The following is a 27,015-nucleotide window of genomic DNA, read 5'->3' as shown; positions in this document are numbered from 1 at the left end:
GCTCGTTGCTAGGTCATCAACCCCAGTAACCCAACAGGGTAAATAAATAAAACCAACCACATTAGTTTTATTTTGTCTAGCATTACTCCTACCATAATATTTTTATTATTATCAGATTATAAAAAAAAAAGGTTTCAACCCAATTTTTTCTATATATGTAAAGGGAGAAAGTAAAAGGGGTGAAGTTTTCATACCGCCCTTCTCCCACTAGAATCAATATCTTCTACACATACAAAGGGAGAAGGCAAAGTGCGTGAAGCTTTCATAATATTTAAATTGCCCTTCTTCCATTAAAATTTCAAAAAAATATATTCACAAAAAAAAAAAAAAAAAAAAAAACCAATGTAGGGTGGATAGTAAGTTCATTATTTTGTAAAATATAATTTAATAAAAAATTATAAAAAGAGAGAAGACAAAGATGGTGAAACTTTTATAATGCCCAAATTGCCTTCTCCCATTAAAACTTAAAAAAAAAATGTAGGAAGTTAGTAAGTTCATTGTTTTTCGAAAATACATATTTTAATAAAAGATAAAAAATATCAAAATATCAAAATTAAATAAAAACATAATCTTATACAATTAAAAAAAGAACAAATCTACGCATGTAGCAAGAGATGGTATACAATTAAGCGCATCTGATTCCTAACCTTTTTTTTTTTTTTTTTTTTTTTTTATAAAGGAGATTTCATGATACAAAAACTCAAATGATGTAACAAACTTTTTTTTTATTTCTTAAATAATGTAGGGATTCCACATATGGATGGGGGAATCGATGATATTATTAGTTTAATTGTAATTGAAACATCTCAATTAAGTTAAATATTTTTCATACGTGATTTCCTAATTTTTAACAAATATGCTATCAATTAATTCTTAAACACATGAAAGGTTAGGTTTTGTCACAAAAATTGTGGTAAAAAATCCAGACTTTCTTCTCTTCTCGATATTAGGATTCATGACTTATTCGAGTAATCAATAAAAAGTTGAGTATGAAAAAAATTGTCGAAAATGGCACTGTTTGACTAGTTACACAAGAAAATTTGTAAATATATAATAAAAGAATAATAACTCGTTTATACATACAAAATGCCATTAGGTATAAAGTATTAATAATTTTTCTTTTAAAAAATGACCAGTTGGTGGTTTCGCTATGACAATTCATCTTTTCAAAGGTGAAAGACTTATAATTTCAGCACTAGCATCATGAATCGAACTAAGAACGTGTCATGTAAAATACAGGTTTACAATTTGTTCTCGACCACTAAACCTCCCATAATGATTAAATTGCATAATATTATGAGGGAAGGAATCTGAACTTGCACTAAATTCATAAACATTATTATTTTTCGTCACTTTAAAGCGCGGTATGCCAATCGAGAATCCAATATCCGAAAATTGATGAGGTCCAAAAACAAACATAAATTTTTCCAAGATGGTAAATTAGTATAAATTATGGGCAGTACTCTCCTTCATAAATCAAAATTCACAGATATCCAAAAGTCAAAATCGCCCTTCAATTCCTAAAGAAATTGGCTCACTATTTGCCTATTGACTTCGAGATTCGTGTTTAAATTTTTCATTTTTCTTTATTCCTGTTTTCTTTCGGAATTTTCGGGAAATTAAAGGGTATTTTGGAAAAAAAAAAGTAAGACGGAGGGCAGTGTCGGCACAAGAACCACAATAAATACGTGGTCTGAGTGATCTTATCTGTGCTCTCTCATCCAAACAAGAAAGAAGTAGGGCGAAAGATATAACAAAAGAGTGGATTCAATCGGCGGCGGCAAGGTGCAGCGATTGTTCTCCAAGGGACCGGTAGTCGACGGCCCATATTTAACGATCAAGATCGGGACCGAAACTCATCATCTCTGACTGAAATCTAGAGGAAGAAGAAGAAATCTGATTCGAAAACCGTTTTTTCAATCGCTTTCCTTCGGTGATATTATGAAGGATTTTGATCTTGTGAGGGGCGGGAATCTCTTCGTTGTTGATCGATTCGATTCGTTTTGAGATCACCGCGGCGGAGGCGGCGGCGGATTTGTTGAGAGTTTGGAAGAAACAGGTATTAAAAACCCTAAAAGCTTTTGATAATTTGCGTTTCGCCATTTTTTTGTGGTTAAATTTTATCTTTATCGTCATCAACCATCGTCTTCAAGAAACTTCTGCGAAAGCGAAACGATGAGGAGGCTTCTAATCGGCGCTGGATTTGTGAAAATCGCCGAGTTATTGGGCTCTGTAGTCACTGTCTTTGATAAGGAGCTAGTCCGATTGCAGATCTTGAAGGACTACAGATTTTTCTTCAAGTTGCCCCGCGGGACTGGACTGGATTTCATGGAGCTTAATCCTGATGGGCTCTAGGATTGTATAACCATAGGTAGAGGCATAGGGCCGAGATCTACGAGTCTTTCTGATGTCGATTTCGATCGACTGCTGCTGCCAAATCATGGTATTTGAATTGAAGGGTTTCGCTGTCGGCGGTTGAGGAATAAACTAGTTGGGTTTTTACCCAGGAGCCATGCCTTTGCTGTGGTGATAAAATTGATGATAGGGAATCTGAACAAAGTAGAATTTTTAGTTTGATATGGCTGGATCTGTGATGGGTCATGGGTGATCTGCTTTGTAGCAGAATCTCCATGTCCTTGAACTCCATCATTCCATTACCGATTCATCTTGTATGTGCCCATCGGTATGGATCGAAGAACCCTTCACAAAATATGGAAGAATTTTGAATCTACTAGGCAAAAGTTTTGTGCGTCTGTCCTAAGTCTTAGTTCTTTCGAGGCACGGAGACTGCCTGCTCTTGTTGCTGGTGATAATGAGCAAGACAATTTGAATTTCTTGTTAGTAATAAAAACCTTTGTGATTAATCTCTTTTTTGGGCACATAAACCCAGTCTACTAGATTGAATGAATTATGTTAGAAGAGGTATATTTGTTGTCCTAATACTATATGGTTGCAAAAAGAAACCCGATTTCGAGTATTAGGGACTTGCTAATGTTCAATTTGACATTCTGAACCAAGGGATTTTTTGCAGTCCTACAAAACTGGGTAACACGATCTGCCTCAAGGTAATGGCCTGTGGAGGCTGTGCTGGCAGTCTAGTTATCAGCTTTTCGGCTCAATAATAGATTTTGAGTATTCATTTGTTTATCAGCTTTTGTTTCAATGTTAACTGTTGTTTCTTTTTTATGGTCTAATTTCTGTGCTGATCTTCATCTTTGCTGATTTCAGGTGCGTTGGGTGGAAAAACTCCAGAGACATATTTCCTTTGGAGGGTTCTTAGAAAAGTTATCAGAGAGTTCTCATCAGAAACCAAATCACTGTAAGCATCTAGGATTTGTGATGTTTTTTACTTGATAGTTTCTACAGTTTAGTTTGTATTTATATTCTCATAATCTAATTTAATTCTTGATTTTGAATGGCACGGCAATTTATTGACCTGTCTCAATTATTTTATCCTGCACTTTCTTACCATGTATTCCGAAGCTTTTTTGCAATTTTAGACCGAGTAGTTATATTTATTTCTTTCTGGTTTGCAGACTCCTTCGTGTGCTTGCACTGGGGGTGTACCCACCTCTCTGGTGCAAAGTGGAAAGAAAGTAAGGACTGCATCTTGCAGAACTTGTGGTGGCAGACAAACAGTTGATGGGAGTACATCTCTTTGCCAAGGCATGATGAATACAGTACGTGTAGAACTTACAAAATCTATTAGTCCTTACCTGAACTGGAAGGTTTCAAAGGGTTATCGGAGTGCATCAAGGCGGTCAAGGAAAGCTGTTGATAAAAGCAAAAAAATGGGTGCAGAGCTAGCAGAAAAAAGTGCTAGAAGTGCATCAGAAACATCAGTTTCTGATTCAGAGAAGGTTAATGCTTCACAAGTTTTCCTTTGTTGTTCTTTTGTACCAAAATTTCTAATGAGAGTGCTTTTCTGATAAGTGTTTTTTCATGTTGCTGATATAATTTTCTGTTTTTCAGCTTGGTGTGGCTGTACTTGGGAGACGATTTGGTGACAAAATTGAGCATGTACCGATTAAGAAAAGGAGACTTATGGTCCGGTCTCCGTCACCCCCTCCACACCTTGAAGGCAACAAACCACTATTGGATGGTCGTCATTCTTCAGGTCACAAGTCTTGTCCAAAATCAGTTGGCAAAAAGCATCCCACAAGGAGTGATCCTTCTACCCTGACTAGGGTCTGTCATAGTGCCAGTAGTGGTGCTAATGAGAATTTGAATGATGTGACAAATCAAAAGCATGGTGACGTGGATGACTTTTCTGGTATTGAGATATTGGCAGATGCTGCCTGCAACAACATCATAAATGATGACATCAATCATGTTGTGAAGAATCCACTAGGTGAAGATTCACCTCTGGATGAAAAAGATGCATCAACTTCTGCACGGCCTTCGGAGCAAACAACCATTGTGTCAACTTCTTTAACAGTCATGAGAACTGCTTCAGAATTTTCAGAAGCAAGAGATGCATCGGTCTCTGCAATCTTGGAAGAAAGTATTGCATCATTGGAAACAGTACATTCATCCCCTAAAGATGTACAACGAGAAGATAAAATAGGAAGCGCCTCTTTTGAAGCTGATGGGTTCAAAATTAATACTAACAAAGCACTTGACGAAGCAGAAGCAAGATTGAGTTCCTCTAAAGATGTTAGGTTCCACTGGGACCTAAATGTTAGTATGGATGCTTGGGAGGAACCTTGTGATTTGGCGATTGCTGATCCTAAAACAACTGCTGCAGATGATATCTCCATGGATAATAAGCAGGGTGCAAACCTCCAAGTTTCAGAAGCTAATGAGATACCTAAGGAGGAAGATGCAAAGAATGACATTGCAAGCACCGTGAAACCTCTGTCTGACAATGAGGAACAGGGATTGAAAGCGTGCCCTGAAGTTGAGTTGAGTTGTGGTAAATGTGTTTCTCCTGATAACGCTTTGGGATCTTCAAAAGATTCTGGTAGCGGTGCTAAAGCTTCCTCTCAGGATGCGAGTGTAGATGTATGCATTGATGGTTCCCCTTGTGCTGGATTTGATAACATCGCAGTCACAGGCCCTGTGTCTGAGGAGACCGATAAAACCCCAATTTCCAGCTTTTCTGATGAGCATGTGGCTGGTGAACTACCAAGTGAAACTGTCTGTTCAGGAAGTGTTAAGGTTGAAAACCCTGCTTTAGCTTGTGTGCCAGAAGGGGCATCTTGTGAGATTGAAAGCACTGTTCTAGATGAAGATGGCAAGGGCTCTGGTGCAACATCTAGCGTCCATGATGATCCAGAATCTCTGGAAGAGACGATGGGAGTAGAAAGCTGTCACTCACTCGCACCCGTTCGCCTTGATTCTGATGATAAATCTGCATCAGGTGCATCTGTTGGAGAAGGCCGGTCGCTGGTGACTATAATTGCAAAGGAGCCTGTTGAAGCTGCCTCTGACACTCATACTGTCGATTCTCTGCCAAATGATGGTTCTGAGGAAGTAATGCATAAACCTTCAGGGAATCCCATGACGAATCAAGTAGCTGCTGCTGGGTCCTCCACTCTTGAGCAATGCCACTATGGTGAAGATAGCTCACGTAGCTTGGATAGAGTAACTAAAGATCCTTCCAGTGATGGTTATGACTTGAATACTCGTCAAGATGATAAGGATTACATGGTTGGCAAGGGAAACACTCTGGAACCTGAAGCTGGTTATGACTCCCAGTATGAAGATGGGGAGCTGAGGGAGTCGGATGTACCATATTGGGAGGAGAATGAAATTGATGATGTAGAAGCTGAATGTGTTGACTATGGTTCTGATACATGTGACAGTGAAGCTGCTGATGACTCTATATCAGGGAAAGTTGGAATGGGACCTGAATGCAGAGAAACAGAATTATTTGGGGAGTCAAGGAAAATCGACAGGAACATTAAGCTTGTGAGAGGATTGAGTCCAGGATCTGATAACATGTGTGACAAAAATGAACATGCTTTGAGACAATGTTCTGTTGGTTCGAAGACAAAAACTTCAGGATCTGATCAACTACCTTGTGATTCTGAAGCTTCTTCAAACAGAACTGCGGAAGCAATTGAGGGCTGCACAGCAAGGAGACATGCTGTTAATGGCTTCGATGGCTATGATGCCAAACATTCTCCTGCCAATGTGGTTGGGTCAATGGCATCTGACTCCTCAAATAAGATGGGTACTGAATGTGCAAGGCGGAGGAGGTAAACTCTATTGGTTCTTGTAATCTTTAATGCAACTTTGGTTTTTCTATCTTGGTTGCTAATTATTGGTTTGCTTCAGGTTGGGCAACTTTGATTCTATTCGCTCTGAGGAAGCTGGTTCTGATCAGTCCATGGGAAGGGAAAAGTATGACTCACGTATGCAGGGTAAAAGCTTCAGAGGTGTGGTTTATTCTTCAGGGAGTTATTGGGATTCCAAGCGACGCGAATCACCCACTTATCATGGTTCCTTTGGCTCTGGACGCTGTAGGCCAAGAAGTGTTGTTGAGAACCATGGATATGAGATGGAATCAGACGAAACATTTTCAGAAGCACCAGGAGTTCACAACCGTGTTCGCAGGCAAGCTATAACTTTTTCATCAAATCGTCCGTATCAGGGATCGTTTAGAAGAAGATCGCCATCTGAAAGAAATGATGCACACAACATACATAGGGGAATGATACCTATGAGAGATACAAGTCCTGATAGGCGGAGGTTTAGACGATATCCACAAGGGGTTAACAGAGGCATCAGGGAGGAGTACCACAGGCCCATACCCGATGATCCCAACGAATGCTCTTATAATGTGCCACGACGAACAGCCAGGAGAGAACAAAGCGCTTCACCTCCTGGCAGAGGACCCGTATATTATAGTAGACCCTACAAAAAGCCCCAGTCTAGATGCAGAAGTCGCTCTCCTCTTGGATGGAGAGAACTGAATGATATTTCAAGACATCGTGGGAGCAGGTCTCCTGATTATAGGTTTGATTCCAATATCGAGAAGCTGAGGGTGCCTTTCCAGAAGCAAAATTTCGGAGGCAAGTATGAAGTAGGGTTCGTGTCCTCACCAAAGCGTCGTTTTTCCCCACAACAGAATTCCAGATGGTTTGATGAGTCAAGTACAGGTGTAGATCACAATTTCAGGGGCAGGAGATTTGTGGGAAGGCGGTTCCAGCCAGGACAGAGGTTTGACTCAGAGCGTTCTTCTCAGAGATTGAATTCAGATGGTTACTCTGAATCCATGATTCGTCCAGCAAAATTCTCCGAGTTGCCCAGTGGTGGTAGGGAGTATAGATACGAAGGTAGCGACGATGATAGAAGGAGACCTGGTGGAAGATTTGAGATCGTTCGCCGCGTGAGGCGTTTTGATTCAGATGGTGTTGTGCGTCAGTTCCGTTTTGATGAAGACCGTTTTGCATCTCGCAACACACAGAACTACGATGAATCTGACAGCAGGGCAACCGAGAGAAGGCCTCGAGAAGCTTACATAGGAGAAGTAGCGAAGAGGAGAGTAAATTAAGGTTCCAACGCTGACTCGGTATTAAAACTCCAGCTTCTGGTGCAGCTCAACTCATTTAACCTGCAACATACGTAATTCTGGGAGAAATCCAACATCACCTTTGCCGGCATTTCTTCAAATCGATGCGTTACTCAGGCGGATAGGAGTTCTCCCGAATTTTTTTTTTCTGGTGATGGTTGAGCCGAAATATTCGTGCTCTTCCCGGCGGCGGCCGGCGCTGTGGAAGCTACTCTTACCATTCCAATTGCGCTTAGGCAAATTTTTTTTTTAGGTTAGGGCCTGATGTTGCTTTGGTTCATCTTGATTTTGTTTCTTAATTTTATTTTAGGCATTTTTTAACGATTAGTGAAGAATCTCAAGCTTTTTAGTTTCAAGGCTTCCCTCGATGCCGGTCCCTTCTCGTTGCTGTTTGCTGTGCACTTTTTCTTCGCTCTCTCGAGTTATAATTTTCCTTTGCCTCCTTGTCACATTTGTAAATGCAAGTTTCTAGTGTGAATAAATTAATAAAGAATTAATGGACCGAAATTAAAGGGGTGTGCAGAGCGTGTGAAATTCATTTCCCTTGACTTTTATCTATTACTATTAGACGATGAAAAAATTAATGAAGCTTCAGTTGTTTACGGCCCTAATTAATGAAGAAATTAATGAAACTATGATTCTTTTTCTTTGACTATTGCCTGTATAAGTAAAAATAAAAAATAAAAAAAATAAAGGAAGCTTGAATAAAGCTTATGCAATTTAATACGTAGTGAGAACTAATTAATTTTTCGTGTAAATTGAACAATTCTAAACTAGGATGAATTGAATTCGTTCTCTTAATATATGCACAATCGCAATTTCTCCACAATGATGGCTAAACTCTTGTAGTAAATCCCGAATCAGTGAACCATATTACTGTGACGGTATCTCAAATCAGCGTTAAGATGCGGTGGCTTGCTTGGTGTAGGATAAGTCCTCAATCACCTATGACAACATTTTCCTTTTCTTGTATTTTGAGGTTTACCAACTGAAGCTCAGGGAATGGTAATGAAGGTTGTTGGCCAAGCCAGATGAGCAAATTGCAGCCACTTCTTGCCTCATCTTTCTTGGGCCACTAACAAGAACCCCAATGCTCGAACCTTCACGCTCAGATAGTATCCCTACAAAAATAATTAGATGTTAAAACCCTAATCTTTCTCCAAACTCCAATCATCATGTGAAAGAAAAAAAATATGTAACTCACTCTTAAGATCTGGTCTTCTATCATAGTGCACGGTTGTTGACTCGACGAAAGAACGGTGGGGAAGGTTTTCGAGTTCTTGCTCAGCAACGGCAAAGCGCCCGCTCGGCGAAGCAGTTGTCGGTGTTGGTGTGTCCAGGACTTGAATCTGCCCCATCTCCTTGAGGGTCTGTTTCTTGTTCCATAAGAAAACTGCTGTTGCAGTTGTGGCTATAGATACGCATAAAAATAACATGTTTAAGGCAGATCTAGCTGAGTCAGAATATATCATGCTGGAGTTGTGGTCAATTGGGTAGATGTAATATCTTGTGAGGATGCCCATCAGCACAAGAAAGATGACGAAAGACGACGATATGATCATTCCAAGCCAGAGCCAGCTATTTTGGCCTAGAATTGCAGAAACCGGCGCGTCTGAAGGGTTCGGCTTGAACCAAATTGTTTGGAGGGGTTTGTAGGATTCTGACATGGGTTCTTTCTCTCTTGTCACATAAGCTTCGATTTGCAATTGCAAGCGAGAAATGTCGAGGTTTGTGCCGGAAACGGGAAGGATTAGGTCCAACATGGTGAGGTCTAGTGTTTTCCTGAAAACAGATATGAGTAAAATTTTTGGAGCCTTGCCGCCTAAGTTATTGGCTTCGAAGAGGAGCTCACGGATGACGGAGATTAACGGAGTAATACCGCTTCCTCCGCTCACCATCACTATCGTGTCGTGCCTGCACCGGCATTTTCACCATGTTAGAGTTAGCACACACATTTGGCATATGAAAATTTGGGAAAAGGGTTGACAATGTGAACACCTTAGCATGTTGCTTGAGGCAGGTCCATACGGTCCTTCCACCGAGACTTCTCGGCAGTCTGCAGGCTGAGAGGATGACAGTTCCTGATACAACTTCTGAGACCAATTTCCATCGCTTTTGATGACAACACTCAGCTTGTCATGATCGAATTTGCTGCTAGAAGTAACACTAAAAGGATGCCATTGCAGCTTTGAAATACCAGGCACATTTACAAACACCATGCTTGTTGGAGAATAATTCAGTCCTATGATCAAGTTCAATAAAAACAATTAATGGGAAAGCTCGATGTAGTATTCATTTAGCTCTCGTTTGGTGCCTAGGATTGTATCGTCTTTGTTTGCTCACCTGGACTCTTGGAGAAGTTCAACTCAACCGCCTCACAGGGAAGAACACGGGCTGAAACCAGGCGAATTCTACGCTGAGATTGCAAGAAACGTAAGAACCTGTCAATCAGGAAGAGGTAAAAGCCCGGGAGCATGATGCACGCATAGGAGAACCCCACGTGAAACACAAAGAAGACAAGGAAGACAATGTAGAGATGGTGAGTGTATAAAAAGAGCTCGAAGATCTTGCGCCTGATGGGAGGGATGCTCATAGCCCACATGGCTAGTCCTGCAAGCAGAGCAACTTCTCCTGCCACATTCGAAACACCTACCTTGTTCCATTTCAACATCTACACCGGCACGAAAAAATTTGCTTCATTGTGAGAATGGCTCATTTCTAAATTGCGTTTTGAAGTTTCAGAAGTTAAAAATTACCTCTGAAATTTGATTAGTGCTCCCCCAATAGACTACGTAACATAAACCGTGAGCCGTGAAGAGCGTCATGACAAGATGCCCTAGCCAGATATGGTACTTGATGCTTGCCTCTGATGTGAGGCCAATGATCTGCAGAATGGAAGAGCATCTGCTCACAGGGAAGAAGAGAAAGGCTAGGCCAATGTTCCCAACCATCCCTAGTGTTAGTGCTACACTTCCCAACTTATTTTCCCACCTGCCAAAAAATTAGGACTCGAATTTAGATGAAATGTGGATAAACATAATGGTTAGGGGAAAATTGGCTAATTCCGGAGAAAAATTGAAAGTGAGGTACAAGTTCAGGGGAATTTTGGCGAAATACTAAAAATATAAATGTAATTTTGAACAAATAGAGATTTCTTACACATGCTCTTTCTTGGCTGCAGCCTCCAGGGTGGCATATGCAAACATGTCGTGTAAGTAAGAAGAGATAGACCAGACAAGTAAGGCAATGAACATCACCAGGAAAGAAAGCTCTATCCAAGAAACAATTCCTAAAGGACCTTTCACCAGCGCAGGCCGATTCCATGATGCCCGGTATGATTTTTTCGCCCTGCTAATCAAAGTGAAAATATAAGAAAAACGTTACATATAGCTGCGGCATCCCAAGTGTACGTAAGTTTCGCTCGAGAAAGAGGGTATACCTTTGGTTGTTAATGTCAACATTTTTGTTTCCCATGTGGAGCAATAAGCAGCCCATGGTTGCTGTAAATAGGATGGGGAATGTGTAAATAAGTATGTCTGCACCTGCAAAAACATCAAGCAGAAAAATGCAGTAAGACTAAATGTTTTTTTTTTTTTTTTACCAGACGATATTCTGAACTACTCTAATTTATGAGATTTCGAATTTGAGAAAAGTTGTGGTTTTTTTTATGAAACCAAACTAACCTTCTTGGCCAAAATACGTGGAATCAGTTTTTTTATGAATATGAGGGAACCATTTCAGATAGTAAGTGTTGGTGGGCATGATGATCCAGATCATCATGTACCCAACAAACACCACCATCAGAAGCAGCCTCATGATTGATCGAACGGTCCTCATTCCTTCACCAGAAGGACTGGTTTCTTGTTCCTTCACCTCTGCTGGACTTGAAGTGGAAACCATCTTTCTACTATAGAAAAGAAGTTTGCTTGATATCTTTATATAGCTTGCAATTTTTTAACACGAACTTTTATCTGATTTTTTAACTTTTTGGGAAATGAAAATATTTACAAATTTTGTCCAATTAAAAACACAAACTTAGTCAAATCTTCAGTGAATTCACGTGTAAATTGAATAGAAAAAAAAAACAATATTTTCTATTTATATATAAAGATTCATGGATTTGAGTCTCGGCGTAACGGAATGGTTGCTATTTTGTGAGGTTTGAGTCGTGGAAACAACCTTTTTGCAAAGTAAGGGTAAAGCAACGTCACCCCCCCCCGGGGGGGGACTCGCGTAAAGTGGGGAGCCTTGTTGACTTAAGGTTACCATTTTATATATAAAGATACATTTATCTTAATTTTAATGAAAACACAACGTTGTTTCATTTTACAAATATTATAAATATGAAGCATTTATTCTACAAATCATAAAGATAATGAATAATTTCGATTATAGCATTTGTACAAATTGTGAATGCAAAAGTTGACTGGTAATGTGAAGGCCGGGTGAGCTGGAGTGAAAACCAAATAGAGGTCATTGGAGATGCCGAATACTGATCTCAGTGTTCCTTCCAATGCAGTTGTCAACTTGTCTTTGGCATAAATACATGTCTGCCCATTCCCCAATTCATTTGCATATATATATGTTTGTCTTTTAGCTTTTGATCCAAGTATTTAATCTCTTCCCTTCTGAATTAGTTGATCCTATTAACATTCTAGATCTTAAATTACTCTTAATCAAGAGAATTCATGAATGGATCATCATGAGGTAGTTACTCGTTATCAGAATTATTGATTTATTCGACACATATGAATGACTAAATAGTCTCCAAATCAAATGAATATGCACTTTTAAAAATGATTTTTAGATGATGATAAAAAAAAATAAACGATTACTAATTATGGAGTTTATACGGTTAAATAATGTCACATTGTTGTGGAATGAGGACATTCCTCTTTACTGAAAATTAGGGAGGTTGTGAATCCGTAACAAAATGTAAAACTAGGAACTACATTGATTAGGAGGCATAGTTGATTCCATGCCCGTTTCATATCTCACATCCTTGATTTATTTTATTTTTTAAAATTTATAATACTAAGGGGAGGAGAGGGTTTAAAACTATTAGAATAATTTAAAGGAGAGATGAGTTTCGAACCAAAAACGGGTGGATAGAAATCCAAAACCCTATATTTACTAAGTTATTGGACCACATTCAATATATTATTGAATTCTCCAATGCATAACTTCACTCAGTAAGCAATAGTAAACATTCCAGTTAATTAGCATAGCTTTTAATCATTTTCATTTATTTATAATAACTTAACTAAGAGCTCATGTAATTAACAACCGATCTTCCCGTTCCCATGGAATAACAGGAAATTGACAAAACTTCAAAACCTAAAGACAAATTGATACAATGAAGGCTCGTCCGGCCACTTCGGCCAAAAAATAGTACATAAATAACAATTACAAGGTTTAGAGAGATTATGTGATGTGTGAGTGGAGATATTTTTTAGTGTGCCAAGAATAGTACGCTATACAAAGTGTCATAATACAAATTTGAATTTTTTTTTTTTTTAAAGTATTCAACCACTTGTATTATAACACTATCGACAGTATTTCTGATAGGTAAAAAGGTGCATGAATATATGAATATTCCATTGTTATATACTTCATTGTTTTCTGCAAATGATCAAGTGCCATGGCTGATGATGGCTACATAGTAATTAACATTCATAGTACAATAGATTACAAATTATGATACATCAATTATTTATTTCCACCCAACCAAAAAAAGAAAGAAATTACAAATCTATAAACATTTTACGTTCACACATCTTTAAAGACGACACGAGAGGTGCTGAAAGCAAATCTCATGAATGACAATTATTGAGCGTTATAATAAAGGCAAAATTATATTACACAGCAGTAGTTCAGACTGAAACTGGCATGCATGCATGCATCACCAGTCAAAGCTAATGGACTCGAAGTGCAAATTATCTGCCAAACCAGATGAACAGATTTTGGCAACGTCATGTCTCATCTTCCGTGGCCCACACACCAACACTCCAATATCAGATCCCTCGGCCTCCAACAAAATTTCTAGATTGCAAACAAAAACAATAATTTATCACTTATCCAAAAATGTGTCGTTACAAGAACATAAACATGAAAATGATCGTTAAATTAGCGATACAGAATAAGTTGGATAAAAAGCTTATTAGTGGCAAATAACTCATTAGTTACTAATTAAGACTAGAGGCGCAATTAATTTACTTACTCTTGAGATCAGGCCTTGTTCCATACTGCACCTGGGCTTTTTGAGCAATTAAGGTTTCAGGATGGTGTGGAAGGCCTTCAAGTTCTATGTCATGAGTTGGTACTTCCACATTTTGGATTGGCTTCCCTTCCAAGGCATTTTGTTGTCTCTTGCACCAACGAAGAATTACACTAGATACCAGGAAAATACAAGAACAGACCAGAAACATGTACCAGAGACAGGTAAAAGAGTAGTGGTAAATTTCACCAGTGTTGTGGTCAATCGGGTAAATGTAAAAACGAGTGATAAGTCCCAAAGTAACAAGAAACAAGAAGAATGAGGACGACACTATTGCAGCAAGCCATAGCCAATTGTTTGGACCTAAAACACTAGAAATGGGTGAGGCCAACGAGTCGGTCTTAAACGACACCGTTTGGATGGGCTTCCAAGCCAATGCCGGCAGCTGCTCTGTCTCTCTGGTGACATAGGCTTCAATTTGCAAATCTACGAGGGAAAAATCAAAAGGGGTTGAATAAATAGGAAGCAAGAGTTGTAGAATGGAGAGATCATCTGTGTTCTTGAAGGCACATATAAGCCGCACACGTGGCAAATGGGAATCGGGTTTGGTGGTTTGGAAAATAATTTCACGGATTATGGAAATGAGAGAAGTGATTCCACTCCCTCCACTGAACATCACCAGAGCCTCGTGCCTTAGAAAATGAGATGAAACGGGACCATAAGGTCCTTCGACAGAAGCTTGGATTTGATCCACATTTGAAGAGAGTTGCTTGTAGAGTTTTTGAGACCAACCGCCTTCACTCTTGATGACAACACTGAGATTGTGTGGCTCCATATTAGGGTTTGAAGTCACTGTAAATGGGTGCCATTGCAACTTGGATATGCTTGGCACGTTTATAAACAAGATGCTAGTGGGATTATAATCCAATCCTAAAAGAAAACAGAAAAGTAATGGTATAAATTCACGTGTTATAATATAGGTGAATGACACGGTTCATATTTTTAAAATTTAGGATATAGTATTAATAAACCAATACCTAACACACATGACAATGACACGTAGACTAATGCATTATAATATGAGTGAGCGATAGAATTAATATTTTCCAAACCTAGCTAGGGTATAATAGCTGATATTTTCTAAACCTACCATATAATATGAAATTATGAATAAATAGATGCACATGAAACACGTAACAAGTATAAGTGCGACATATTTAATGATGCCTAAAGCTAAAAACGTTACTAATACACGCGTTATAATATGAATAAGCTACAAAGTTGATATTAAAATATTTAATGACAGATAGTTACCTTGGGTCTTGGCGAAGTTGAGCTCAATGGTACCACATGGTAAAACACGAGCTAAGACTAACCTGGCTCGTTGGTACGACTGTAAAAATCTCAAGTATCGATCGACGATGAAGAGGAAGATGCCGGGGAGGAGCATGCAGAAGTAGGAAGCACCAACATGCAGTACGTAGAAGAAGATGTAGAGTGCATAGAGATGGTGAGTGTAGAAAAACAGTTCAAACATTTTACGCCTAACACGGGGAATGCTTGTGATCCACATGACCATTGCCAACACAATTGCAATCTCCCCAGCTACATTTGATACGTAGGTTTTGCTCCACTGAAGCAGCTGCAATTAATTAACGTCCAGCACATGTTAAAGGGTTGACCATAACCTCTTAATTAAGTAAATTTGTAGTAAGTTAGTTGGACAGGGAGTGCTAGTACCGGTAGTTCTTGTACTACACAAACGTATGTGAGTGGCGGCAATGTGTACTTGCCCGTATTTTTCATAGTACTCAAAGCATATTAAGATTAGGGATAGTTTAGTTGCGATCCTTAATCCCTAACTGTTATAAACTCAAACCTTATATATTTTAGTTTTTATTGAAATTCCTCTCCTGCTACATAAATGACATAATAATAAAAGAGATGCAATAATACCAATAAAGACTCAACTGTTTTTTTTTTTTTTTTTGGCTTTCATTTACACTACCAATTTAATTATTCAAAATTGTTTATGGGTTTTGATAAAATAATAATAATAATAATTGCTTATGGGTGCATTCTAGATTATAGAAAAATGGGATTTTATTTTATTTTTTGAAAATGAGTACATTTATATAATAAAATTTGGCCACATTTTATATATAAAAAATTGGTACACTTACATAAAAACGTGGGTACATTTTATATAGAAAACAATGGGTACATTTTATAGTAAAAAAAACAATGGTACGTTTTAGATTAAAAAATAAATAGATTTTACATTAAAAAATGGGTACATTTTACATTAAAAAATGGTACTTATAAAAAAAATAGGGATACATTTACATATAACAAAGTGGTACATTTGTTAAAAAAAAAAAAAAAAAAGGGTACATCATAAATAAATTATGGGTGCAAATAAAAGGTTAAAAAAATTTATGAGTACAAATAAAAGTTTAAAAAATAAGGGACAAAAAGAAATTAATATATGGGTGCAAATTAAAATTTAAAAGAAAATTGGTACAATTTAAAAAATGGTTGCAAATTAAAAATGGGTACAAACTAGAAATAGAAATATATGATAAAAAGTTTAGCCATAAATCTAATATATCAAGGGTAACGTTTCTAACACTAAATGAATATATTTAAAGAGTATTCTTATTGGCACTCCAAAAATCTGATTTTGCACTCCAAACTTTCTATAATTAGAAAGAAAAATACACTTGTGAGGAGTGTAGAATCAGATTTTAGGAGTGTTAATAACACTTCCCTATTTAAAAATGAAACTTAATTATCTTGACATGTAAATATTTTGTTTTTAAATAATTAATGCGTTTATTAAAACCGAAGGACCTTGATCAAAATTTGAAAAGGAAGACTTTGGATGCGGTCCCTAGCTATGAAGATTATTTGACTGAAACCTTATTGGTTTTCAATTTTTGATCAAAGTCTGAAATTAATGTGATAATTTATTTTTATCTATGTTACTATATTTTTTAAATTAAAAATAAAAATTTATGGTTGTTTATATTAATGAGATTTTAAATAAAAACCCATAATTTGTGGGATTAAAAAATTTCGAATAATAAATTATACTATTGTGTGTGTGTGTGTGTGTGTGTGTGTGTGTATAAACATGGGTACATTCATCAAAATTAACCAAAAATTTGTTGTACCCAAACATGGGTACATTCTTCAAAATCACAAAAAAAAAAAAAAAAAAAAAAAAAGAAGATGTTAGGCTTAATAACATCGGTAAATTTCTTCGATTAAACTTGACATGGATACATTCTCAAATCAAAGAAAAAAGAATGTACCCATATAAGTTTAAAAATGGATTAGAAAAAAATTGAATAGATTATATATATACATACATATAACAAATTGGTATATTTAAGAATGAGTACATTTTAAGATTAAAAATTTGAAAAAATTACATGAATGGGTACATATAAGATTAAAAAATTGAAAACATTTCTTAAAAAAGCTAATGGATATATACAAACTTATTTTTATTTATTATTTATTTTTGGAAATGTTTTGAGTTGAAAATTAGTTAGGAGTTTAATAAAGGTGTGAGTATTAAAATTCTAAATCAATTATTAATTTTTATTTTAAAAAATTATATAACTGACATGTAAATTCATTATTACATTAGTGCTTGGGACTTGGATCAAAATCTGAAAACTAATAAGATTTCAACAATTAACATTACTAACTAGGGACCGGATACTAATTTTTTCATTTGAAAATGAATAAGGTTTTAATCAATGAAGTAGAAAAAATAAGGATGGAAACCTAATTATTTTCTAATTATTTTGAAACCATGCGGATTGATCAAGCCGCATTTGGTCATAGCCAGACTACCAATGAATTATAATATCAACTAGCTATTAATTTAATGATATTTCTCTTCCACGATAAGATGAGATAAATTTTTTTTCAACTTCAAATCTCATATCATCCAAAGATTAAAGAAACAAAAAGTCAGTATAGTTTATTGTCATGTTTATTAATGATGAAAACTATAATTTGTTTAGTATACCAGCCATTTGTATGTATGGATCGAGTTAATCATGCTGATGAATCAATCTAGTTGATGCTGTATTTACTTGCCTATCCGATCCACTAGTTGAATATATAGCCGTGATCGTGAAATTCATTTGTAATGGATATACGTTATTCGAAAGAAGTGGAATATGAGCATTTCTCCATGGAAACACAAGTCATGTGCACTACTACTTATAAGAATTTATATAGATAACTAAAAAATAAATCATCATGCATGAAGTCATTTGGTTAGGATACATATCATCATCATGAACTAAATAAGGGTGTAGAAATCACGTGTGAGAAAATTCCAAAAAGATATCTTCCCTAATTCTTGTCCTTGTTGTCTACATATGTTTTCATATAATGATTCGCTGCTGCCCTAGCTATTGACATGGTATTGAATTTAAGTTGAACCACACAATTCTTTTAAATTCTTCCCTTTTTAAATTCTAAATGAGGTTAGAGATTCTCTTCTCACAACTAGAAAACAAGACGAATAATTTTCATGAATCGCGTGCATAATACAACCAAATTAAGCTAAGAGCTATTAGCTATATACAAGAGTAATTAAGACTGAACGAATTGATTAAAGATAAAAAATGATTGAATTTAGTTAATTACCAGAACCATCTGATTAGTCATGGCCCAGTAGATGACGAACCCTAAGGTATGTGCAGCAAAGAGGATCATCGAGAGATGGCCGAGCCAAATATGATACTTAATACTTGACTCGGATGTGAGCCCGAAGAGAGGTAAAATCGAAGATCCTCGAGTTACAGGGAAGAAGAGAAGTGCCCAGCAAATGTTCCCAATGTAACCTAATCTCAATGACACACTTCGAAACTTCGCTTCCCACCTGTCATATAATCACTCTCAATTAACATGAATTTAATTGACTAAAATCAAAAGAAAAAAAATCAAGTGATCATATCATTCATTTAAAAAGCATTTAAGAAAGGATACATACATATATGTATAAGTATATGTATTTGTACATGCTTACACTTTCTCGCCAGGCATATGTATATGGAGGTGGCCGAAGCTGACATATAAGTAATTGGCAAGAGACCAGACCAAGAGTGAAACAAACATGAGTCCAAAAGCGAGCTCTATTGCAGTGACAATTCCCAGAGGAGCCTTCACAACCACTGGACGTCTCCAAAATGCTAATCGATTTGTCTTGATACCGGTGGTAGTAGTACTGCACCAGTCAACGATGATCATATATATTAACAGAATTATCATGTGTTAATTCGTATAGAAGTTGTATTATAGTGTAAAAACCTTGTGGACGATGGTGACCTAATTGATTTCTTTTGGAGATGGAGATAAACACAGCTTAAAGCTGCTATTAACATCACTGGGAATGAGAAGAGCAGAAGATTAACCCCTGCAATTAATTAGTATGACACAACACAAGGTTATATTTTAAGCATAATATCAACCTTAATTAAATTGATTAAGCAAGCAACTGTAATTAAGGAAGAAACAAAACCTTGCTCTCCAAAATATGTAGAATTGAGCTTGCTTTGTAAGTTGGGCATCCAGCCATTTTTGTAGGTTTTTGTAGGCATCATGATCCAAATCACAAGCCATCCAAGAAACACCACAAGGAAAATCAATCTTAAAATTGACACTGTCTGGTTGCTCATCCTTCTGTTTGAGAGGAGTGTCAATGAGAAGCTAGCTATTCAGAAATATACAGTCTTCTGCTGTGCAAGTACAACAGTGCAACTATTGGATTTGCAATTTATAGGCGAGGGTTGATCGTACATTAGGGTTGAGGAGAGAGGCATTTGTCAAGCCCATTTACAACTCCTTGATAAACGTGTTACAGGACAATATCAGGTGATGTTATTCACACTCCAAAAGCGTCATCATACGCTACTTTTAATTTTGTCAATCCAATTATTGCGAGAGTGGACTTTGAGTTACTAATAAATCAATTCAAGTGAAATGTAAGTATTTTAGGAATGCACATTGGGATTAATATGAGAAGAATTATCAGATAAATTCAAGTGATGAAGAGTGCATAATGATGTAATTAAAATTTTAACACGAGAGTACTTATTAGTTAAATTCGAGTGTATTATGAAGAACTTGTAATATTTTTTTTTAAATGTGAATAACAGTTCTCACTCATAATTCAATAATTTAATAAATTTTCCATATAAAAAGCTTTCGGACTCTAATTTCCAACCTTTCCAACCTCGAAAAGGTATGATGTGAACATAATTACTTAATATTTTGTTGGAGAATGAATCATGATGGAAGGAAGGACACTGCATAAGTTTATAAATAAATTGAGCTACTCTTTGTATTGTCAATTGGTTTTATAGTCGGACCTCAACTTCTTTCATGGTATAAGAGTACATTATCCCCTGATGAAACCCAACAGCTACACGTGTTCTATGTCACCTCATTTATGTTCCTCTTCACTTATAAGTTAGAAGTTTAGGTTCGAATCTCAGGAATGTTGAGTTCGCAACTAATTTATTTATTCACTTCCTTAGTGTATAAATATATCGTAGTACAATAAAAATGTTTGACAAATAAAAACATAATTATTTAAACCAAGGGAGATTCAAAACCTTGATACATACTATTTTGTTTTTCTCTTTTTGGTTTCGGTTTTTTTTTTTATTTTTTTTTAAATCTGAAATTAGTTATTAAATAAGATTTCAGTTTTCAGTTTTATAAAAAATGAAACTGAAAAATGAAATATTATCCACCGACCATAAATTAATTTGAATATTAAAATTTCAATTACATCTTGGTTTCTGTATGACCATATGGAATATGCCACATGCAACACTACTAGATTAGAGAGAAGAGTAGACTTTTTTTGTGGGGTAATGAAATTACAGTTGACAATGGCTGAATTCGAGCCGTGTAGTACAGGTCGTACACCATAATAGTTGACATAAACACAAGATCAGTACGTTAATCATGTTTTTTCGATATGATAAACAGACACACGTATTACAACGTTACTAGATTGATAATACCACGTAAAAATGTGATTGTCATATTGAATAATTATTATTTGAATAATGTTAAAAATTAAAATTTTAAATCAAATTTATAAATTAAATGATATGTCATCAATAGAAAACAAACACGTTAATGGATACTTATTTTATAATTCAATCATCAATTATCACATCATTTAATATTTTGATTTATACAAGTAATTTAAAAATCCAATTTCCATAGCATTATTCAATTCATTTTATTCCATGTTTAATTAATTGTCGGAATGCTTTATCCATATTTTGATGGTCAACATTCATTATTAATTAATTAATTAATTATTCCAAAGCTCAAAGATTTTCCTGTTTGGATGAAAATAAAAGGGAAGTGTTATTAATACTTCAAAAATCTCATTCTACATTCTTCACAAGTGTATTTTTCTTTCCAAATATAGAAAGTTTGGAGTGTAGAATGAGATTTTTGAAGTGCCAATAACAATTCCCAAATAAAAAATAAATGACCAAATATATTATGCAATGTCAAATAAGCGATCCCAAACTAACAAGACTCCCTATTTTGCAAGAGTAAAAAAAAAAAAAAAAAAAAAACCTCTATAGTACGCAGTTTTATTTTTTGCTTTGCAAAGAGGTTATTTCTAGAATTCAAATCTGTAACCTTTTTATTGCAACAAGTCTCGTCCTAATACCAAGATGAATAGTAATAAGACGTTAACTAAATTTTCTACAAGTGTCTGAGGACTATCATTCCAAAACCAATGCCAAGAAGTGTTGCAATGGCAACTCCAAAATTGCCCGCAAGGATTGCAGGAACAGCCAAAGAATCCCATCCTATGGACCTCGCCAATCCGCTGGTGTCGTTGGCCCTCCGACATTGGACGATTATTTGAACTAACCGAAGTAGCCTCCCTCCCAATCCAAGTACCACGGCAAGATGGACAGTTACTTGAACTAGAGCAAGGAAAAAGATACCAGGCCCGGTGTTGATGACATTCCATATGCTCCCGCTACCGCCCAACACTGCGAAGAATACCGGTTGCGAAGAACGCCCCATGTAAAAGCATATCGTTTCAAAACACATACTAGAAAGGTAGACCAACATAGAAATGATTCAGATAGGTAGTTTGATTGAAATATACCCTGCTGAATCAGAAAAATAACTCCAAAAGCTGCGATAGTTTTGTAAATCCCAAACAGAATCAACTGTACTGTCACTATTATGTTCAACTGGGCCACGTTTAGGAAGTTTACAACTTGGAATTGAGCAGATTTTAGCGTCCTAGTTTGTTATCTTTTGTCGATGGAAGCAACATTCTTATTGCAAAGACGGTCGGCTTCTTGCTTCTGCTTCTTGGCGCTGTAGCCCTCCTCCTCCAGAGCCTTCAATTTGTTCTTGATTGCTGTTATTTTGGAGCTCCGGCTCATTTTTCCTGAACTAGTACCAGAAGCGCTTGTTTTGGTGGCCTCGCCCACTCCTTTGGAAGAATTCTCTGCTGGTTCTACCAAGTACTTGTCACTGGAAACGCGGACAACCAGCGGGCGTCCACATGCTAGTCTCCCATGCATCTTCTCCTTGGCCAATCTTGCTTCCTGCATGCTCACTTTAACTGTGGAAATCAGGAATTGCTTGAAAACACAACTGATAGAAAAACAAGCGACTGAATTACATCTCTGCTGCTATACTGGATGAAAGCAAATCCCCGTGGCTCTCCGCGCTTTCGGCCACGGGTGTGCCACATAAAGTCTTCGGTTATAATCTTCCCAAACGGAGAAAACATCTTAATTAGAGCAGCCCTGGAAAATGCAAGAGCATGATCAATATTAAGTATCACGGCCTCGCAGGTACTATACTAGAGCAACAAAGATTCAAGGTTTACTTACTCCGTTATTCTCAGATCAAGGTTAGCAATGTAGATTCTACTTTCACTCTTTTCATCAGAAGAACCATTAGGATCCTGCATCAGTCATCACCACTCAATTCAGTATTCCATAACGCTGTCTAACATCAAATATGAACTAGGCGACAAATTTACTCCACATGTTGATCAGATTATATAGCATGTTTATACCAATGGTTTTCAATAATGGGACAATAAGTAATCACTTTATTCTCTTTTTACTTCGGAAAGCAATCACTTTCAAGGAGACTCCGTGCAAAAGTTTTGTTCTGGCCATACAAAAGTGCCAGAGCAAAAACCTTGGTTACGCGGATACAGAAATCCTATCACCTTCGAGTGTGACTATCAGGTCTAATGGCCCATAATTCAGGTCTAAAGTTCACACAGAAAACAACAAAATCAAGGGCCATTTTCGGAGTCCAATCACCATAAGTAGTCCCAAACAGGGGCTTCAAAGATACATATCTCCCCCAACCCACAAAAACATACACAATCACCAAGACATATCAAATAGCGGGCACCATGAGAAATAAAAAGATGGACAAATCCTTTGCATTTAAGTAGCGTTGCATTTGATCAAGCTTGTAAGAGCTTAAAGAAACAGTCTTTTTCAATTCATCAAATTACCCCCGTCTGTTTCCCTCCCTCCATCCCTCTCAAAGGTTCAATTTCCAGCTCTAACAACTCCCGAGACTAAAGAACCCGACAATGCAATAACCAAAAGGCAGAAACAATATACATGGACACGGACACGGACAGGGGATACAACATGACATGACACGGGATACATCAAATTAACAAGAAGAATCGCTGTACGACCACAAGGGAATACGACACGACATGGGGATACGAGGGATACCACCGTGTCCATGCATCGTAAATTTACCATATAATCATAAGTTACATATCTCAACAGAAAAATGCTTTCTAAACATATAGGCTGAAAGAGTTCAAGAAAAATAAAAGGCTTGGAAAATAAACTTACCATTACAGTGAAAGGGGAATATGATGACAGTTCAATTTCAAGTCCCAGCACACAAGAAGCAGATAAAAATCTTCTGGAATTTACCAGTCACACTTGCACCTGAAAGTCAATAAATTTGAGCCCCCTTAGTTGACCTGATACGAAACCGTAATTACAACAATTTGAAATTACCAGGTAAGGAAAGCTAAATCATACATTGATCTGAGACGAAACCCTAAGTACAGCATCGGAAATTTAAAAGATTGATACTTTTTGAGAGAGTTTGGTACCTGCGGGAATTATCAAAAGCAATCCGGCCGGCCGTCGCAGAGAGGGAGAGTCGAAGATTAGCGTATGGCGATATAGGATGCGGAGCAGGGTAGCTGGGTTGATGCTCCGGCTACGAATGGAAGTAGAACAGAATAATGGCAGAATAAGATATTGTGATTGATAAGCAGAGTCGAAATTTTTTTTGAAAGCCACATGACCTTATACACTTTTTTTTTTTTTTTTTTTTTATCAATTTGTCATATGAACTATAATTTAACCGATTTACCATGTTAATTTTTCTAAATCATTATTTTGTCATCTCATCCTAAATTTTTTTTGAAAGCCACATGACCTTATACACTTTTTTTTTTTTTTTTTTTTTTTTTTTTTTTTCAATTTGTCATATGAACTATAATTTAACCGATTTATCATCTCATCCTAAATTTTTTTTGAAAGCCACATGACCTTATACACTTTTTTTTTTTTTTTTTTTTCAATTTGTCATATGAACTATAATTTAACCGATTTACCATGTTAATTTTTCTAAATCATTATTTTGTCATCTCATCCTAACTTCATAAAATTTTTCTTCCAAAATAAGTCATGTTATAAATTTCAAAGTTATTTCGGACATTTCAACTCTGACATGATTGACCACATTGAATTCCTAAGCTTACAGTTAGTTAAACTTCATGTAAGTGAGCCTAATGTTATAAAAAGTTTTTGAAACGAATGCAACGTATTTTTTCTACTAGCCAAAATCTTTTGGTTTGTACCAAAGAGAAGTAGATAACTTATAAAAAGGAGGTCAAAAGTCCCCAACCAATCTATTCTCCTACCCTAATGTAAATATATCTTGTATATAATATAAAATATAAAATAAAATAAAATAAACCTTGTGAAAAGGTGCTCAAAAAGTCTGAAATAACCCTAAACATAATCACATAACTTATTTTGAATTTAAAACTTAACACAGTTATGATGAGATAATCAATGATGATTTCAAAAGAATTAATATGACAAATCAGTTAAGATTTTGTTTTATATGACAAATTGAAAATTATGAATAAGTATCCTTTAAAGATATCGGGTGATTTCTCAAAATATGAACAAGTATTTCTAATGTAACAAGAAAGACGAGTTAAATTAAGTAAAACCATATTGGCACAATACAAAATATGGCCAAAACAGTCTCTATTGGTGCTTGACATCATTTGAGGAGCAATAATTGTGTTATTGTGATTTTATAAAATTATAATTAATAATATTAAATTGTTGTAAAATCGACGGTGTGTGAAGTGGAATAAATAAACAAGACACAAAATTTACGAGGTTCCTCTACAGTCAGTGTGACTGGAGTACATTCTCGGGGCAGCAGTGGTGCTTTCATTATAATTTAATTTAGAATAATGGGAGTACAAAAATAACTCTCTCTATTATTTCCTCTCCTCTTCCTCTTTTCTATCTATTCCTCTTCCGTGAACTTATCTTTTTGATGTTGTGTGGAGTTTGTATTTATATAGAAAATAGGAGTCGTATGAGGCAAGCTTCGGCAAACAGTGGAAACAGCCCTTATTCCCACTTGTAGCTTAGTGGATTAGTGGTCAGTGTGGACATCCACCATATTTACAACACTCCCCCTTGGATGGCCATAAGCTATGACGCTGCTACTGGCTACCATTCCAATCATTTTCACTTGCCTTATCTGTCCCCAGGTAGAAGTGGTATGTTCTCTAGTTTTCCCAGGCAGATGTGGCATCTTCTTTTGGAAAGCCTTAAAATCTTAATCTGTCTTGGGTGTTCCCCCTGATTTTGAATTCTTTAGGTTGATGATTCGCCCAAAGATGATATACCTTTTTCACTTGTTTTACTTGTTGTTGACTTTCCACAGCTTGATCTTGAACTGGGTTGGAATGTTTCTTGAAGGGCCGGCAAGGCATGGCCTTTCAATCACTCAGTCAACCACCAATTTATTCCCTTTGGATTCCATAGGCTCATCGTTGATCTTTCTGCTTCAGTCTCTTGCATAGTAGAAATGGTGCACAACCTTTGCATTTGGATGGTCCATCACTTCTTAGTGACAAATACTGCAAGAGAAAATGGCTACTTGAGAGCAATGCTAGGCAAGCAATCAGAAAAGGCTCCAGGCAGTCGATTCCTGACTGGAAATTTGATTTCAGGTTCTGATCGATTGCTTTCTTTCTCCTTGTCTTGCAGGTAAGAGCAAGAACAAAGGAAATGACATAGAGATTGCATGATATGAGATAGTCTTGCTTTCGTCCCTGATGGTATGAGATATTTTTGCTCTTGAAAGAAAGAGTATAAGATTTTGATGTTGGTGTAAACCTTTTTGATCGAAAGGGGTTTCTTGCTGAGGAAATAAGTTTGGCATTTTTAGGGACTTGGTTGAAGAGGTATTCTCAGATAGGAAGAAAACTAAGTATGTTGAGAAGTTTGGTTGCATATGCATTTTCGGCAATGAGATAGAGTTAGGCATTTTGGATGTGTGTCTTGCCATAGAGGATGAAAGTCGATATATATAGGAATTTTCCAAAGCTGGTAGTGGTGTGGATGTGGCTTTGTCATCTACGCTTGTCGGCAACAGTGTTGTAGTTAGAATAGTGAAATTCACGCATTTTCAACTCTGTCAGAGATCTTTTGACAAAGTTGCACGTGATATCCTAAAAGATGAGATTGCGTCTGAAAAGTGTTGACCAACTTTATGCAGGGAAATCCAACTTTTGAAATTCGGATAGCAGCGTTTCTTTGATTTTTGAACAGGTGGCCACGTTGCCTATTCTTTTATGGAGGTATCGATTGTATTCAAATTGCACTTTGAAGATTTCCCACTAGTGAAAATTGTCTTTGCTATATTTATGAGATTTTAATTTATCTGACCTTCTTCTTCTTCATCATTTTCTAAAAATGGCTTGCCCATCTAACCTTTGTTTAGATTTGAGTCTTGGGAAGGATACTGACGAGTCACATCAGGATAATATATGGCGCCCGTCATTCTCATTTTCTAATGACCCTCTTAAAGTTGGAGACTCTGTGATGAGAAATAATATAACCGCTACAGTGGTAGCTAGGAATCTTCTCACTCC

The 27,015-nt window shown here is 36.5% G+C and overlaps 4 protein-coding genes across 6 annotated transcripts; 1 reads left to right on the top strand and 3 right to left on the bottom strand.

Moving 5' to 3' along the window:
* Positions 1–1,725: 1,725 nt before the first annotated feature.
* Positions 1,726–7,875, top strand: LOC103958224. 2 transcript variants are annotated; one of them, XM_009370468.3, is made up of 5 exons: positions 1,726–2,059; positions 3,229–3,319; positions 3,537–3,860; positions 3,973–6,203; positions 6,283–7,875. In XM_009370468.3, the coding sequence occupies exons 3-5, from the start codon at positions 3,669–3,671 to the stop codon at positions 7,499–7,501; spliced, it is 3,642 nt and encodes a 1,213-aa protein (XP_009368743.2). In that variant the 5' UTR covers positions 1,726–2,059; positions 3,229–3,319; positions 3,537–3,668; the 3' UTR covers positions 7,502–7,875. The 2 variants fall into 2 exon arrangements, with proteins under 2 accessions (XP_009368743.2, XP_048421597.1); XM_048565640.1 differs by lacking the exon at positions 1,726–2,059 and adding an exon at positions 2,839–3,065.
* A 625-nt stretch (positions 7,876–8,500) lies between these two features.
* LOC103958225 (ferric reduction oxidase 2-like) lies at positions 8,501–11,419 on the bottom strand. The gene is given in 8 exon segments (NM_001319811.1): positions 8,501–8,640; positions 8,724–9,433; positions 9,518–9,761; positions 9,863–10,190; positions 10,276–10,510; positions 10,679–10,867; positions 10,959–11,061; positions 11,203–11,419. Coding segments are annotated over 8 exon segments (2,166 nt in total).
* A 1,749-nt stretch (positions 11,420–13,168) lies between these two features.
* LOC103958226 (ferric reduction oxidase 4) lies at positions 13,169–19,556 on the bottom strand. 2 transcript variants are annotated; one of them, XM_018650120.2, is made up of 7 exons: positions 19,285–19,556; positions 19,074–19,179; positions 18,793–18,990; positions 18,411–18,645; positions 15,051–15,378; positions 13,740–14,666; positions 13,169–13,561 (listed from the first exon to the last, which is right to left on the bottom strand). In XM_018650120.2, the coding sequence occupies exons 1-7, from the start codon at positions 19,439–19,441 to the stop codon at positions 13,422–13,424; spliced, it is 2,091 nt and encodes a 696-aa protein (XP_018505636.2). In that variant the 5' UTR covers positions 19,442–19,556; the 3' UTR covers positions 13,169–13,421. The 2 variants fall into 2 exon arrangements, with proteins under 2 accessions (XP_018505636.2, XP_009368745.2); XM_009370470.2 differs by having other exon boundaries at positions 19,083–19,179.
* Positions 19,557–21,882: 2,326 nt separating this feature from the next.
* Positions 21,883–24,085, bottom strand: LOC103958223 (probable RNA-binding protein 18). Its single transcript, XM_009370467.3, has 5 exons — positions 23,932–24,085; positions 23,663–23,761; positions 22,661–22,734; positions 22,447–22,573; positions 21,883–22,369 (listed from the first exon to the last, which is right to left on the bottom strand). The coding sequence occupies exons 2-5, from the start codon at positions 23,663–23,665 to the stop codon at positions 22,067–22,069; spliced, it is 507 nt and encodes a 168-aa protein (XP_009368742.2). The 5' UTR covers positions 23,666–23,761; positions 23,932–24,085; the 3' UTR covers positions 21,883–22,066.
* Positions 24,086–27,015: the final 2,930 nt, after the last annotated feature.

This window comes from the organism of the source record quoted next, unplaced genomic scaffold (genome assembly GCF_019419815.1).
Source record: "Pyrus x bretschneideri cultivar Hongxiangsu unplaced genomic scaffold, Pyrus_bretschneideri_v1 Contig4, whole genome shotgun sequence".
Taxonomy (NCBI): Eukaryota; Viridiplantae; Streptophyta; class Magnoliopsida; order Rosales; family Rosaceae; genus Pyrus; species Pyrus x bretschneideri.
Note: the sequence above shows the minus strand (reverse complement) of the source record. Positions and strands in the feature narration are given on the sequence as shown.

Bases quoted from the DNA above. Each gene is read 5' to 3' on its own strand.
- LOC103958224 (XM_009370468.3), top strand. From the start codon at position 3,669: ATGATGAATACAGTACGTGTAGAACTTACAAAATCTATTAGTCCTTAC. The intron at 3,861-3,972 runs GTTAATGCTTCA...TCTGTTTTTCAG, and splicing joins CAGTTTCTGATTCAGAGAAG to CTTGGTGTGGCTGTACTTGG. The intron at 6,204-6,282 runs GTAAACTCTATT...GGTTTGCTTCAG, and splicing joins GAATGTGCAAGGCGGAGGAG to GTTGGGCAACTTTGATTCTA.
- LOC103958226 (XM_018650120.2), bottom strand. From the start codon at position 19,441: ATGAGCAACCAGACAGTGTCAATTTTAAGATTGATTTTCCTTGTGGTG. The intron at 18,991-19,073 runs GTTTTTACACTA...TGACTGGTGCAG, and splicing joins AGGTCACCATCGTCCACAAG to TACTACTACCACCGGTATCA. The intron at 15,379-18,410 runs GTAATTAACTAA...AATTAATTGCAG, and splicing joins TGACTAATCAGATGGTTCTG to CTGCTTCAGTGGAGCAAAAC.
- LOC103958223 (XM_009370467.3), bottom strand. The intron at 22,574-22,660 runs GTAAGTAAACCT...TGCATTTTCCAG, and splicing joins CTTGATCTGAGAATAACGGA to GGCTGCTCTAATTAAGATGT. The intron at 22,370-22,446 runs GTAATTCAGTCG...GTGAGCATGCAG, and splicing joins TCCAGTATAGCAGCAGAGAT to GAAGCAAGATTGGCCAAGGA.